The 17,440-nt window shown below is 38.6% G+C and overlaps 1 protein-coding gene across 1 annotated transcript; it reads left to right on the top strand.

Moving 5' to 3' along the window:
* The first annotated feature begins 10,938 nt into the window (after window positions 1–10,938).
* LOC133798295 (auxin transporter-like protein 2) lies at window positions 10,939–16,066 on the top strand. Its single transcript, XM_062236536.1, has 9 exons — window positions 10,939–11,465; window positions 11,589–11,787; window positions 11,899–12,084; window positions 12,223–12,335; window positions 12,440–12,623; window positions 12,711–12,808; window positions 14,434–14,641; window positions 14,740–14,997; window positions 15,496–16,066. Exons 2-9 carry the CDS (start codon window positions 11,614–11,616, stop codon window positions 15,718–15,720), a joined length of 1,446 nt encoding a protein of 481 aa, XP_062092520.1. The 5' UTR covers window positions 10,939–11,465; window positions 11,589–11,613; the 3' UTR covers window positions 15,721–16,066.
* The last annotated feature ends 1,374 nt before the right edge of the window (window positions 16,067–17,440 follow it).

The following is a 17,440-nucleotide window of genomic DNA, read 5'->3' as shown; positions in this document are numbered from 1 at the left end:
AGTTGTCTTTACAACACGACCCGTAAGACGTGTAACTAAAGAAAAATAAAAAAGAAAAAGAGAGTAAGTTTAAGAAGCAGGAGGGTCTTGCTTAGCAGTCTGATTGGCCGCATTCTCAACAACTCCTCCCTCCTCTACGTCAGCGGCCAGCTGGATGCTTGGGGAAGCAGGAACCCTTGCTCTTTCTTCTTCTTCAGCCAATCGAGCAGTGCAGCGGGCCAACTCGGCGTTCATGGCATCTTTTGGAAGGTAGTTAAAGTTGGCACCCCGGTTGTGTTTCCAAAAGTCGTAGAAACACCGAAGTGTCGCATTCTTGTACCTCTCCAGATTATTAGCATTGTTAAGCTTCAGCTGCTCCACCTGGCTCTCAAAAACAGCTATGGTCTTGTCCTTAGCAAGGAGCTCCTCCTTGGGCCTCTTGACTTCACGATATTGGGTTCGGCTGGAATCCTGATAATCATCCCTCTGCTTCTTCAGAGCTGCCTGAGAAGCTTCAACCTCCGCCAGCTTTGCCACCACAACATCCTTCTGCTGAGTAACCACCTCCAACTCCCCAGCGTGCCTGGCATCTGCAACCTGAAGCTCCTCGGTGGCTCTCACCTGGAACTCCTCGACGACCTTTGCCCGAGCCTGGTCGATGGTAGCCAGGGCACGGGTGCGAGCGGCAGTTATTGTCAGCATGGCCTGCAGTCAAGGAAATAAAAGTTAGACTATACTGCAAAAAGGAGAAGTAAAATTCAAGAGGAAAAATACTTACACTGGCCACTTCGTTAAGAGCCCTGTTGAGGATTTGGTCAACCCCCATGCTCTCAGCTTCAGCCATTGCCTCCCTGCAATGGTTGTGCTTCAAGATATGAGCAAGGCGATCTTTAGCTGATCACAGGGAGTGGTTCGAGAGCTTGGTCCCAGGAAGTTCTGCTTGCGGGGTGTGCTCCCTTCGGGCCGCAGGTGGAGGGTTGGCAGCAGGGGCAGCCTCCTTCTCGGCAGGAGCAGAAGGCTGGGCAGAAGCTTGTCCAGTGGGTACATCCTTGGAAGGATCTTTTGTTCGACCCTTCTTGGCCGGAGGTCCTTGGCTTGATTCGCCATTATGCCTCCTGGATGTTTTTTGTCAAACCAGGGGAACTTCTTCCTCCTCCTGAGCCTGGTACAGATAAAAAACGTTGGGAGTAGCCATCTCTGCGTATAAATAAAAATATGCAGATAGTAAGACAAAGGCGGATGAAAATTCATGGTAAAACAGAAAAGAGGTTACAAAGTTTAATACCCGAGCTACAACTACTGGTCGCTATACTACTGACTCTATTAGTCATACACTCACTATCTGGCATGAAGAAGTCTGGCCCTAGATTTGGAGTATACGTAAAATTGTCGTCCCCGTCAAACAAGTGACAGGGAATTGACAAGCTATTTAAAAGCAAGATAACAATACCGTTTTCATCTAAGGATTCATCCAGGTCTATGACAGACTCTGTTGCCTTTTGTTTCCCCTTGCCTTGGGGCGCAGAAGGCCTCTTTGCTGAAGGGACGCCAGTGGGTTCCCTGATTATAACCCCCGTTGGCCTCCTTCGGGGAGGAGACGCCGGGGGTTGCTGCTCGGGATCCCCCTCGGTCGTGGCATCTGCTACCACAGGTCCTCTTGTTTCATGGCGAGGAGCTAGGAGGCCAGATAGCCTCAGATTTTCATCAGTGACCAGGGACTTGACGCTTTTTTCTACGTCTGCCATCCTGGCCAGTGCGTTGGACCTCAACACCATGTCTGGTGTTGGGTTCGGGCGTAACCATGGTCCTGAAAGGCATAGTATACTTTAGAAAGGTTCAGGAGAATTTATTAAGGAAAAGTAGCGACCAGTGAAAATAGCGTTTACCTCCTCGAGCAAAGGCCAGGTTGTTCGTAGTCATGTCCGGCGTGAGGAAGTACTCCCTACTGTACTGCCCCATGTTGGAAAAGTGGGTAGTGTCACTCAGGAACGTTCGACTAGTTTCCTAGTGACAGAGATGGAAGAATCCTGTCCCGTATTGTTGAGGGTTGGACTTAAGGTCGAAGAGGAAATTGACCTCATGAGGGGTGGGTTCTGGCCATATTTTAAGTTTATAGAGGATATAGAGTGCGGCCAGCATTCTATATCCGTTTTGAGTAATTTGAAAGGGGGTGTTATACCCAAAAATTGGAGATCAATAACGTGGCAATAAAGGTGACGTATGGTAGTACATGGTCCGTAAAAGACACATTAAATAGTCAATAAATACATTGACTCCTCAGAGTTGTGATAAAGGACCCGGTAGACTGACGAAGAATTTGGACTGCTTGAAAGATGTCATAACCAAGCCAAGTGCACCTTGGTCCTAGGAGGCTAAGGAGAATACATCCTAGGAGAGCTAAGGAGAGTGCATCCTAGGAGGCTAAGGAGAATGCATCCTAGGAAGGCTAAGGAGAGTGCATCCTAGGAGGATAAGGAGAATGCATCCTAGGAGAGCTAGGGAGAATGCATCCTAGGAGAGCTAAGAAGAGTGCATCCTAGGAGGCTAAGGAGAATGCATCCTAGGAGGACTCAAGAGAGTGGTCCTAAGAGACCCCAAGAGAGTGGTCCTAAGAGACCCCAAGGATTTGGTCCGAGGAGAAACATGGCATGCTAGAGGAGAGTGCCATGTTAGAGGAGTTCCATGCAAACCAAGGATTGGGACTTAGATTTTGACAAGGAGAGCATACACAATGTCTGATCGGACATAGTTGAGAGATGTTAGAGGAGAGTGCCTCGAACTTGTCTGAGGTGAGAGGCAAGAGGTGCTTGGCTCGGATGACCTGGGTCCGAGGAGAAGGCCACAAGGTCCGAAAGGACCTTGAATGGAGGAGGTATGCTCGGACTTGTCCGAGGTGAGAAACAAGAGAGAAGGATGCCTTGGACCACCTTGGTCCGAGGAGAAGGCAATCATGTCCGATCGGACATGTCATGGAGGAGGTTGCCTCAAAGTTGCTCGAGGTGAGGTGCCAAGGGAGTTGGCTCGGACCACCTTGGTCCGAGGAGAGCCAAGCTTGCATGACCTTTGGTCCGAGGAGAGCCATGCATATACCACCTTTGGTCCACGGAAAGCTTGAAGGAGTAATCAACATGCATGTGAGACTACGTCAAAATCCCCGGAACGACTTTGGCAAGAATTGGTCTAAACACCCGGGAATCTCTCACTCCTCACTTAAGTTGAGGAATCATTTGTATTTTAAACATTTCTTGTAATATAAATATAAGATGAATAATAAAATATCCCTATCTAAAGGGGATATCAGTTGAGATCCTAAGCCTATAAATAGGGGGCTTATGGGATGAGAGAGGGGCTTCTTCCACTTCTTCTTTCTAGAGAGAGAAAATTGGGTCTGAGTATTCTAGAGAGAGAAAGTGTTGAAATTTGAGAGGACTCTTGTATTTTTGCAATCTGTACTGAAGAAACTCAGTTGGCTCAGTCCATCTGATCTTGAGTACGGATCCATAAATCACAACTCTAAGTGGATTAGGCTATTACCGACAATCGAGGATGAACCACTATAAAATCTCTTGTGTGTTCTTTATTTTCTTTATTAAAACTGTCTGTTGTCGTTTACATTCTCTTGAAGGCTTTTGTTATTGACGTTCTCACGTCGTTGGCTAAAAACGCAGTCAACAGGGGGTGACACCGAAATAGTTGGCCACCCCCTGATAGAAAGGATGTAGAGGGAGGATAGCCCCAACCTCTATGTGATATCTGGACCAAGCGCTATAGGCACCCCCAGGAAGGTTAGCTCTTTGGTCAGCAGCTGGGATTGTGAGATTGACTCCTGTACGAGGATACTTCCTGCGATAATTGGCAAGCATCCGAGGAGTCACTTGGCTGGTGGGGGAGAGATACCACTCGACATCAGGAAGGTTTTGATGCCGAGGGCGGGCCCTGACTTGGATACGAGGGTTTGGGGCAGCATTTTCTCGACCACTGGTCGAGGGAATCCTAGCCTGTGAATCAAGCTGGGCAAGAGAATTTGGATTGTTTTCAGAGTCAGGTCTTTTCTTGCCTAGAGATTTAGAGCGGGCCATTTGAGGAGGCGATGGATAAGGTCTAGAAGAAACTCTGGAAAATGGAATCTCATGAACTCGGTTGATCGGTTGTTCTTCACCTTCGAGTAGCTGGGCAAGAAGATCGTCGTCGATGGGCCGCTCACCTCCCCACAAATCTGGCATTAAAGTCTGCAAACAAAAGAATGGAGAGGTGAGGATGGAGAATTTTGAAAGTTTTTTAGAATAACGCTAGTCGAGTATAAAAGTTAAGCTTTTATACAACAACATTCTAACAAAAAACTAAAAAATTTCGCACGAACAGTTTGAGAAACAGATCAAAAGTGAAAGCAAAAAGTTTTTTGAAAAAGCTTTTTCAACTCCTTTTAGGGCGGGAAAAACCTGGTTTTTCAGCTAGCATAAAAATCGAATTTTTACTTCGGTTTTACGTCCTAGAGTCATGATCTTAACTATCAAACTAACTCGTAACTCCTTAGTAACAGGGAAATATCATTCAATACAGTATCACCTATTAAACCCCCTACTGACATGCATCTCAACCTAGAAGTCAATGAACCCAATAGTCGGTCTACAGAAGCATGCACGGCAAAAATATAAAGCATAAGAGTCCAGAAACTTACCAGGATGAAGATCGTGGAGATTTGAGAAATTTTTCGGGCGTAAAAAAGCTCACGGACTGAATCTTGAAACGCCGAAGGACGGTCTCCAGAGGAAGACAGGGGTTCTGGTGTTAGGGTTTCTTGAAAGAGTGATGGCTTGCGTAAAAAGAAAAAGGAGACTTTGAAGAGGCTATATATATATTTTTGTCCATAAGCATTAAAAGGAAGTAATCATCAGCTTCCCCTTTTTTGAAGCATGGGGAAGGGTGATAGCCGTCGAAAGGTTACTTGGGAAGCGAAAAGCCGTGATTAGACAAGGGTAGGTTGCTTTTTCCAAGATCACACGAAGTGTTCTGACATGTATGGTGGGGTAACCGAAGGGTCGTCTCCTCAAAAGTTTATTTATTGCTCGTAATAAATAAACTTGGGGGGCAAATGTTATCCAAAGAACAGGCATGGATGACATGGCAATTGATTTCTGGACACGTGGCTGACACCTGGCGGAATTCTGCTAGGGTATCGACCAGTAAAGACATTACAAGCAAAAAGCAGTTGAAGTTTACCTGCGACCAGTATGGTCGCAGGTTCTGCGTGTCTCACGATAATTTTATAAAGATCTTAGTCAATCCCGAGATTGACTCCCATGATTTCCTGAGTATCCGATTATTTATGAAAGAATATCTGTAACAAATTAATGTAATCCCCCTTGAGCCTATAAATAGAGGTGGTAGCTCAAGGAAGGGACTTTTGGCTTTCGAATTATCTGAGATTAGAGTTATCATATATTGATATATTGTTTTGTTCTTCACAGGTTGGTGAAACTCATTGAACCCTAGTTCTTTGATCACTCTTTTAAAATATATATCAATAACAGTTCAAGTGGACGTAGGTTGTTACCAGATTCTGGGGTCGTACCACTATAAACTCTTGCATGCTTTATTGTTTTTGTCATCACATTCATTTCAACGCATTTGTCCACCTCAAGTATATTTGACTCCGTGTCAGTTGGCCAAAATCAGGGTCAACAATAACATTTATCACATTTATACCCCTAATATCCAGACGGGGTCCTCATGCACATTTAACTCAACTAAACATGCATCATAATCATATATTCACATAAATCCACGTATTAGAATATTAAATCATTTATTGCCCTCCAGGCACACTAATCAAGGCCCTAAGCCCGATTAGAAAATTTGGGTCGTTACAGCTCCCAAGCCATGTGACGTGTCGGTCACATTAGCCTTTTGGCTCTGGCTCTAAGTAACTAGCCTTTAGACTAGACAAGCACTTTTACTTTCATCGAACTTAAGGTCGGTCAAGCATTTCAAGCTTATGTTGATAATGCTTATGTCGATTAGATCTAATCTTTCCGGCTTGCGTTAAATACGCTAATACTGTTCTTGACTCATAAGTCAATTCCATATGACCAGTGCTCAGTACCACTGCCGAACTTGACTAATAAGTCATAGCTTTACAATCAATACTAAAACCATTGTTGTTTCTGACTAATAAGTCGGTACCATTCACAGATAGGCAAGATTTCTAAGCATTTACAATGTAATCAATGTCCCACCAAATTCGGTCTGGGATGTTGCGAAGTCAATTCCATACGACCAGTGCTCAGTACCACTGCCGAACTTGACTAATAAGTCATAGCTTTAGAGTCAATACTGGCACCATTGTCATTTCTGCCTAATAACTCAGTACCATTCATAGATAAGCAAGATTGCTAAGCATTTACAATGCAATCAATGTCCACATATAGAGCACTCCACATGCCTCATCAATAACCATGCATGTCACATACTGGGTGCAGTTTTCTTACCTCTGGTTCGAGTGTAAAATAATAATAGAATGACCCTTTGAGAACGATCAATCCTTTAGCGCTTAGCAGTCACCTAGTCAATCAAAACTTTATTCAACATTCAGGCCAAGCTCTAATCATGTACATCACGTAATCGGTGCATTTTTCTTACCTCAAGACCAAGTGTAATAAACAATAAGAACGACCCTCGAGCATGATCCTGAGCCCCTAGCGATAACCTAGTCACAACCAATTATAGAATCCCGTTAATAATGAGTAAATAACGGCTTCTGGATTGAGTCCTAGCCTCTGGGACGTCAAATCCTACTAAACCGGGTAGTATGATTGATCTCGAGCCCTTAGGTTTGAGTTTCCGCACTCAAAACCTCTCCAAGGCCAAAAATCCCTTAAGCCCCGCGGCCCCCAACTTTTGATCCGCGACCCACCCAAAATAGAGGCCTCTGCCTCTTTCTGCCTGTGCCTTGCGCCGCGGCACGCTTATCAAGCGCCACGACCCTAGGTGCCCATCAGTTAGGTCCTCTTCCTCGTTAAGCTTGGGTCGCAGCGCCCAAGAACAGGGCCGCGACCCGACCTAAAACCCAGCCAAAAACCTCTGTTTTTCTCATTTTAAATCTTTCCAAAAACCTCTCCAAACATATCCAAATCTCAAAAACAAAGTTCCCAATCATCTGAATGGTATAAAATCCTCAAAACCCAAGCTTCAAATCATTCAAAAACTCCTCAAAACATAGAATCCAAATTCAAAACTTAAGAAACTTTAGGAAACGGAAACTTGGAAATTCAAAGATTAAATTACCTTTGATTATGGCGTTCCTTGCTAAATCCTCCGACTAATAAGCTTCTAATCTTTCCTAGAATCGTTAGGACTCGATCCTTGCTTGAATCCGAGCCCTAAAACTCGAGTTTCCTTCGAAAATACAATGAACGGTAAAAAGGGATAACATGAGAGAGAGAGAGAGAGAGAGAGAGAGAGAGAGAGAGAGAGAGAGAGAGAGAGAGAGAGAGAGAGAGAGAGAGATTGTTTTGAACATATATCTATTTCTGTCAGGTTACTTCAAGCTTAAGTAACCTTAAGTAAGACCCAGGGCTTGGGGTCCCGAAAACGACCCGATGACCAAATAGTCAAAATTCTCATAATTTTCTCCTAATCTCACTAACTCCTAATATATCATCAAATAATCATTCCCATTACCCAATATCTCGGTAATGTACTAAATACTCATAATACCCCTTGACTCACCCCGAGTCAAGTATTGATTCCGTTGTGACTTTCCCACTAGCTTGCTGCCTAGATCGCCTCGTGCCGAGTAACCCAAATATATCTACATAATAATGTGGTCCCACACATATATGACAAATATACCCATAACATGCCAAATTACAAAAAATTTCCTTCTAATAAGAAACAAGTCCACATGCTTAATTAATACACATAAACATGCATATCAAGTCATATTATAATATAACTCACATAATCACATAATTACACGCATATAAAACACATAAACATGTAATTTCTATAAAATTCCATCCTGGCCCCCTAATAAAGGCTCTAAGCCTTACTCGGTAATTTAGGACATTACACATATAAATAGATGCAAATTAGATTGGATCGGTTACTTTTACAAGTTGAAGTGCATCCAATTCGCTCAAGTGCAGATTTTAGATTTTCAACCCAATTCACATAAGTGCAGATATCCGCATTTTGGAGATTGGATTGGATCGTGTAGATTGGTTTGGATTGTGTATTTTGTGAACACCCCTAGGTGGAGCTCTAAGCACTAGTTGTTATTATACTTGAATGTTGGACTCACTCCTCGAGTATAGTACAAGCCAGAGGATTAGCAGTCACTTATCCCTTAGTAAAATGTTGGAGGCGAGGGGTTATGGTCTCAAGGTAAGAATGGAGAGAGCATTTATAGGGAATGTCTTCGAGTTGGAAGATCTCTTAGAGAGAAAGAAAGTTTAATTATCAAGCATAGGCTTAGAATGAACAAAGAGGAAATGAATCCTTTTTAAGAAAACGATAGTGCCCCTAGCCCTTGGATTAAGTGAGGCTTCTTTTTGAAAGTCTTAGTCATTGCTTGGGTTGTAGAGTGGAAGCTATCTTGTATAGGAAGGAAAAAAGAAGCTAGCACCTTGCCGACGAGACTCATAGGAAGGAAGGTGTTGCCTTTTTGACGAAGTGACAAAATTGGGATTGCATGAGGCACGCTAAGCGAGACATCATGCATGAGAGACATTTCTTTGGCAAACCATCAACATGCCCTTCATTCCTAGACTCAACTATCAGTTTGTTGAGTGACACCTAACACCTATTAAGAAGTTAACTTCGACTTGAGGGTAAGGGATGCCCTGAGGCCCTCAATCTGCTTGAACTCAAAATAAATTTTTAAAAAAATACAAAAAAAAAAATCAATATATATCAAAATAACTAAACATCAACAAAAAAATTTCTTAAAAACAACTTGAAAACAACACAAAAAATGAAGGAAAAAAAAAGACAAAACCATAAAAATGTAAAAATTTCCTTAAAACCGTAAAATTGAAAAAAAAAAATTGACCGTAAAATTGTAATTTTTTTTAGCAAAATTAAGTATTTTCGATAAAAATCTTAAAAATATACCTAAATATTAATAATGAATGGTTTTTTTTTTTTAATTTAATACAATAGGGATTTGAATCCGTCCCCCTCCCACATTGAACCACTCGACTGGAGGCTAACTAAGTGGCTATTAATAATGAATGATGATTCTAGAATTTCCTAGATAAAATTGCTAATATATATATTTTGTAAAAACAAAGTCTGAAACTTTAAAATGTTTATTGATATGTAAAAATATATATTTTATTAAACATATAATTCTAATGACTTATACAGATATGCTCTGAAATTGTATGATACAATCAATATTGGTAAAGATGATAACAATAAATGAAAAATTGTACCAACTCTCCACTATTTACTTTTATAAAATTAGGTTCAATATAATATTTAAGAAAGCTACATTCTACCTACTAAATTTTACCATTACTTTTAAAACTTGTTAGCTTCAATTAAGATTTGGACATTTGACCTCATATCATGCCACTACTCTTAACCTCTATTTGAAATTGCTATAAACTTTTTGGCTCCAATTGTTGATATTATTCCACCAAACCAACCAAACAAACATTTACCGATCAAAATTCATTTTTGTGATATAAGTAGCAATTTATTATTATTATTATTATTATTATTATTATTATTATTATTTGATAAGAGACACAAGTTTAAGTTGAACCAAACAAAAGGATTGTAAGAATTTGATTCATAATTGTTCATCTTCAATTTTTTAGATACGTTCGTACTCGTCGCACAATCAATCTCCACAAATCATTCAGCAATATTTTTTAATAATAATCTCCACAAATCTAATAAAGTATGACTTCAAAATTGAATTCCACACATATATTTGAAATGTGAGTAGAGGAGTCCATCGCAATCCCCACCATTGCAGGCAAATCCAAAACAATATCAACATGTCGCCAAGTACCATCCAAAGCACTAGTAAGTATGGTATGAGCCAAGCCAAACAACAAAACAAGTGCTTGAGCGTTGGGCATTGTAGTTTCCTTGTTGGAATATTGGTTATCCATTATTATAGCTTGGACACATAATTGTTGGATTTAGAAAGAGAGAGAGAGAGCCCAAAACTGACATCGTTTTACCAGCATGACAGATAGTTATGTAGAATAATTTGACACGAGTAACAATTACTTGAAATTAGTTGGGAGTCGATATTTAAAATATATATATTTTTAAAAAAACTTTATTTAACTGAGATTTGAACATGTTTGCACACTTATCCATTTTTAAAATGGGGTGTATTTATTTTCTTCGTGCGAGAGAAAGAAAGAGCACTGATATAAAAGCTAGCTAGAGTATTAGTCAGTACCGCATTCAAGGTGTGTCTGAGGACTTTCACCAATATATAATAATATGACTTGATTTTCGCACGTTCAACAATATATAATAATAATAATAATATTATTATTTCACTCATTATTAATTGATTTTGGGATAAAACTTATATTATTTAGACATTTCACCTCTTTGTTTATACTTATTTTGCATATATTATCTAGTTTAAATTACATCTCATTATACATTTTTATATTGTATCAAAGTCTAAAAATTCAGAGCATACTTAGTTTGAAATAATGTCCAAATACCACTAATTTTTTAACCGTTCAAAATTAGTGAGCATAAATAATAACCTGACATATTAGTGTGTCCCGCATACAAAATATGTGAGTACATTCAACAATACACAAAAATACGATCTTGTATACTCATCAATCACCAGTTGAATTGATTTTGAGAATTAGAAAATGAAAAAAAAAAAAAAGAAAGAAAGAAAGAAAAAAAAAAACTACTTTCATTTGGTGTATTTACGAGAATATAAAGAGAGCTCACTTTCTTAATTACACTGCAAAAGCCTCCACTCCTCTGTTTTAGTCTATTTCTGTAGTCCCTTATTCTCTCCCTCTTTTAATTCAGCTGTTCCTTTTTGTCAGAGCTCTCTCTCTCTCTCCATCTCTGGAGAGTGTTGAAACCACCAAAAGTGAGCAAAGTCACCTTTTTTACTTACTGGGTTTCACTTGGTATCGTCTTTGAGACTACCAATTTCTGCCAATTCCTTCGTATATAACCGAAACTTATTGCCATTAAGACAGTACCAGTGCCAGTCTTGGAATTATAAGCCTTATCTTTTTGTTTAATAGTATTCTTTTTTTGCAAAATTGTAACTCCCACAATTTATGTCACAAGGACAAACTCCTCTTGAAAACGATTTACGGCACTCATTTTTTCCTTTCATTCCTTCTTTTTTTTCTTCTCTCAAGTGGAGTTAAGGAAAGCCAGCTGATTTCCGGAGGCTCTTACATTTGTCCAAAGTTTCTTCATTGCTTTTTTTTTTTCAATATATTTTTACCATAAACCTTTCACTACAAAAGGTAATCAAAATCCTTATTTTGGCTATACTATTTATTTCATTTATTTATTTCCTTCTTTTTGGGTTTCCATACTTGGTTTTGTGTTTTGCCTATATTTCAACTTCTTCTTTCAAGTGTTTTCAGATCTATTTTGTTTGGAGAAACAATAATGTTACCTCAGAAACAAGCCGAAGAAGCCATGGTTTCAACGTTAGACCAGGTTGAGCCAGGTGATAGACAGGATGAAGAGAGAGAAAAAGATGAGTCTGGTTTTAGCTTCAAGACCTTTCTCTGGCATGGTGGCTCTGTTTATGATGCTTGGTTCAGCTGTGCTTCCAACCAGGTATACTCCCACAAATCTTCAACAAAAAAAAGACCCAGTATTGAAAATCTACAGAATTTACATTTTGGTGTCTATTTTCTGAGATTTGTGTTTGGTTTTTTTGTAATACAGGTTGCTCAGGTTCTTTTGACACTGCCTTACTCATTTTCACAGCTGGGCCTGGTTTCGGGCATAATTCTACAAATTTTTTACGGCATTCTTGGGAGCTGGACTGCTTATTTAATCAGTATTCTCTATGTCGAGTACCGAAGCCGAAAAGAGAAAGAGAATGTCAGCTTCAAAAACCATGTAATCCAGGTTAGCATTCCAACCATATATTATAATATACATATAAAAACGAAAAAAAAAAAAACAGTTTCATAAGAATATCCAAAAAAAAAAAGACTAAGCTAAACTTCGAGTTTTCCTATGATGAAAAAAAAAACTGTTTGGCAGTGGTTTGAAGTCTTGGATGGTTTACTGGGTCCATACTGGAAAGCAGCTGGATTGGCTTTCAACTGTACTTTCCTCCTCTTTGGATCCGTTATCCAGCTTATAGCGTGTGCAAGGTCTCTCTCTCCCACTTTATTTTTTTTTAACATTTTATTACTCGAATTTCGATTTTTCATGCATTAAAGGGAAATGGGTTTGATTTTTTGTTTTTGATTTTCAGTAATATATATTACATAAATGACAATTTGGACAAGAGGACATGGACGTACATATTCGGAGCTTGCTGTGCCACCACAGTTTTCATTCCCTCGTTCCACAACTACCGGATTTGGTCCTTTCTTGGTCTTGGAATGACCACTTACACAGCTTGGTATATGGCCATTGCGGCTCTTGTTCATGGCCAGGTAATCTTAATCAACGGCTCCTGGTTTTTCATCATATTCTAAGTGACATTGATTTTTATTTATTACTATGAAATAAAATTTTGGCAGGTGGAAGGTGTTAAACACTCTGGCCCTACTCAATTGGTTTTGTATTTCACAGGCGCCACCAATATACTGTACACTTTCGGCGGACACGCCGTCACTGTGTGAGTTTATAATCAATTTTGGCTTTATATATATATATTTTATTGTTTTTACTCATTAAAAAGTCACCATATAGCGAAAAAGAAAAGAAATGGTTTTTTTTTTTTATATATATATATATTTAAATTTTTTAAAAAATGGCTTCTGAGTTTTGGCTTCGGTCTGCAGCTTTTGGCTAATGGGTTTTTAAAAGAAAATCAAATCATTAATTTGAAAAAAATTATTAAAAAAGAAGAAGCATTAATTTCATGCTCTTTACCGTTTTGAAGTTAATATATATATATATTACGTTTATAAAAAATGCTTGAGTTACCACGGTGATTAGAACATGAAAATTTGATGATATGACTGGATGATCTGTTTGTGTGTAGTGTGTGACGCTTATCCTAATATTGCTTTATATATTGATATTTGACTGGTTTGGAAAATTTTGTTTAATTTTTTGCCTTAAATGTTTTGTAAAGGTGAATAATTTTTTTAAGTGTAAGCTTTGTTTCTATTTAGCTTTTTGATTGTCCGCTACAAGTCAAAGTGAAAAAAAATTAATAAAAAATAATATGTTAGAATGTGATATTCACTAGTCAGAAACTTTTCCATAGACTTGGATGTGTTGTACGGATCATCTTAGAACATATATATGAAAAATAATTGACCAAAAACTCTTAGATTAAATACGAATATATATACATATATTAAATCACATCAACAGTGTAGTAAGAGAATTACTATTCAAGTTCAATATGATTATTTGCATATGAACATGGTGAGTTTGTGGTGGTGATAAATGATGAAGTTTAGTGTTGGGGTTTGTCGTTTCTGAAATTCTTTTTTCTTGATAAAAAGTAAAAAAAAAAGCATATTATTTAATTAACTTTTCGGATATCATTCATGCTCAATGCTCTCCAAATAAGAATGAATAATTTGCCAGCGTGATATTCTTGTTCCTTTTTCTCAATAGATTTTTTTAATGTTTATCTAAACAATACACATTCTAATTGACCAAAATTAAAGATGCGACTACTTTTTGCTTTCCTACTAAATAAAAGGGTACGTATGCATAGTTTTATATGAATTAATGCATCTCTAGTCTCTGGTTATTAAAGTGGGACATCCAATCCACTCTTCACAAACAATAGATGGTTTCGTGCCTTCTTTACCAGTTTATCTAATTATTGGAATCTATATAGTGATGGGTCTCTATCTTATTCTTGACATGACTTTATGGGAACCCAACAGGCATGAAATTGGTAGGGAAATGCGTAAAGATTACTTCGACTCCTACTGTCGCACATATGAGCTTCTCTAATTTAGTCAATACTTTATCCCCTGCTGATTGCTACTCATGTTACTCACGCCTTTTTTTTATTTATTTATTATTATTATTATTATTATTCATCTTTTCTTATCAAGTTTGGTATCTCTTCCACTATAAGTTGGGTCCTTAGAGCTTAGTGGTGGTTTATTTAATATAATTGGAGAAATTGACTACCTTTGTTTTTCAATGATATTCTTTCTCACCTCCTCAAACATCTTCCAAAGTGACTAAATACATTTGATAAAAGTACTTGGTGAGTTAAAGAGTGATGAAATGAAACTTCTAATAATGGTAATATGTTTTTATTTTCAGGGAAATCATGCATGCTATGTGGAAGCCTCAGAAGTTTAAATACATTTATTTGCTAGCTACTCTTTATGTATTCACCTTAACAATTCCATCTGCTTCTGCTGTGTATTGGGCCTTTGGTGATCAACTCCTCACTCATTCCAATGCATTTTCACTCCTTCCCCGAAATGCTTGGCGTGATGCTGGGGTCATTTTAATGCTCATCCACCAGGTCCATGGTTACAACCCTTGATCAATATTATTATTATGGTATTATTGTATATACACGTGTGCTGATGGGTTTTCATGTTGAATTATTGGCACTGGCAGTTCATTACATTTGGGTTTGCTTGTACACCATTGTACTTTGTGTGGGAGAAAGTTATAGGCATGCATGACACAAAAAGTATATGCTTAAGGGCACTTGCTAGATTACCAGTGGTGATACCAATATGGTTCTTGGCCATTATATTCCCTTTCTTTGGGCCCATTAACTCAGCTGTTGGGGCTCTTTTAGTCAGCTTCACAGTCTACATCATCCCTTCTTTAGCTCATATGCTCACTTTCAGATCTGCTTCTGCCCGACAGGTAAATAATCCATTCATTCTTCCCCACTTTCTTATTCTTATCTTCATTTCTAGCCTATATAATTCATATATATTTATTATTCCTTTTGACATTGCCCAAATGGCTTTGTCTAGTTAGTCCAACATGACTTTTTTGTTTTGGATCAAACCAATCTTGTATAGCCTCTTAAACACAACGGTTTTAACAGTCCACACCGCAATGAGATTGGTGGACTTCCTTGTCATTTCTGTGTCTGATATCCAAACATTTCAACTTGTCTGGTAATAAGCCATATCTTAAGAACTATCTAGCTGGGACCAAGCTTGATCTCAGAGTTGATATCTTTAATATATAAATATGCATATATTTAATATCTTTATTCAGCATTGAAAAATAATGAAATAGATTATGATGATGCATATGCAGGCAACGACCTAATTTAAAATTAAATTTTTTATATAAAATAGAAAGGACTCAGAATATTTTACCAATTAATATTGTTTTCTACATGTTCGACAGAATGCTGCTGAGAAGCTGCCCTTTTTCCTACCAAGCTGGACTGCAGTGTACATGGTGAACGCATTTGTAGTTGTTTGGGTTTTTGTAGTTGGATTTGGATTTGGCGGGTGGGCTAGCATGACTAACTTCATCAAGCAAGTTGACACATTCGGACTATTTGCCAAGTGCTATCAGTGTGCGCCCAAAATCCCGCCCCCACCTCATCCCGCCCCAGCACATCACTGAGTAACTGCTCTCTCTTTCTTTTGTATTAGACAAAAGTTAAGATCAGGCATGCTCATAATCAGCATAATAATCTACTTGGTGTTTATTGCTGTAGTTCTTCTCATATCTTTTGTTGCACTCTTCATATATAGAATACTACTTGTTTTGGTTGGTATAATGGTTTTTCTCTGTTTAAAATCAAAGGTAACATGTATCTTTTCTCAGCTCCAATCATGTTCGAGAGCTGTTATAGGCCATTATTAGTTAGCATCTTTATACCAAATTTTAGTAGCAAAGTTTCCAAATATGTAGATGTTTTAAGATTTGGTAATTTGTTATGAATTTAATAGAGTAATTAGAGGTAAAATCCCCTCATGTTTAGCTTCTTATACACTTAACCCCTAATCTCTATTTTGTCGTCGGTGAATCCTCCCAATCTTTTCTTTCTTTTCAAATTTACTCTTCACGTCGATTCCTTCCGTTGTGTACCCAAACCCTTCAATGTGGCCATTTCAAACCGTGTCCAGCTCACCAAGAGATGCTCACGTGGATAATGAAAACTAACGAAACAAAAATGATAGAAATTAAAAACCTAAAAAAATTGAAAATTGAAATTAAGAAAATACAACTTTATTTCTTTTAGTTTAGGTTTCATCATTTTTGTTATCCATATTTTCTACCTATGACAATTGGCAAGACCCGAACAGGTCCATGGGCCCTTGCAAGAGGTTTAGGCCCAGCCTGGGTCTAGTGAACAATGAATAAGAAAATCCTTATGGCCTAGACCATACTAAGCTCGATGACGGGCAAGTAGCGCAAGCATAGTGAGGGGGCAGAACTAAGGTGCAGGCTCACATCATCTCCCTGACCACTCTCAATCTACATCCTTCGGGATGTAAATTGTGATGGCAGACAATTTATTCTAGGAGACGAATCCCATCAGGAGGGATTCAGGAGAAGACGGCGTCAACAAGATATCTGCCTTGATAAATGAACCTGGATCCTGGTAAATGAACTGGGACTTAGGTAAACGATCCCAGATATTGGCAAATGAACTCAGATCATACGTCCGGATAGTACAAGCCTAGTCTTCCTTGATGCTGACGTGTCCTTGAGAAATTAGGAGGTTGGTCTCCCTAACTAACCTGTAGAATAGGGTACACACAGAACGTATACTGTTCTTAGGAAACAATACTGCCACTACTCTGACAGATCTTGTCCCCAAGATCCCCTTAATAGCTCACACGGATCAGTCCGTGCTAACAAACAAATGACAGTTGTAAGGCTTGGCCACGCCTAAGCCGGCTCAATAAGCCCTGATTAATAACATCTAATTATGTTACATTCTTTGTATTATGGCTCCGTTAGCGAGCAAATTGTAATTACATTCTTATTGGGCTCGGATTATTCCGGCCTAAGCTACTTGACTGCCTATAAATAGTGTCAGTTGTGCATTGTAGCAGGGATCCCAGAATTTCTCTTGTAAGCAAAATGCAGCTGAACTTGTAGAACCTCCATTGTCAAAACTCTCTAAAGCCTAATACTAGTGACTCGTGGATTAAGGCTTATTAACGCCCCAACAACGTAAAAATTGTGATTGTTCATCTCTTATCCTTTCTTTCCAGCTCTTATTTCATAATATATTTATAGTTTCCGAAAAACTCGATAAACAATCTTCATCTGAAAAATCCAAATTCAGATCGAACTTAGAAAACTAAACATTTCAGATCAACAAATGCAA

This window comes from Humulus lupulus, chromosome 8, assembly GCF_963169125.1.
Source record: "Humulus lupulus chromosome 8, drHumLupu1.1, whole genome shotgun sequence".
In the NCBI taxonomy this organism is placed as follows: domain Eukaryota; kingdom Viridiplantae; phylum Streptophyta; class Magnoliopsida; order Rosales; family Cannabaceae; genus Humulus; species Humulus lupulus.
This window is presented reverse-complemented; position numbering and strand designations above follow the sequence as displayed.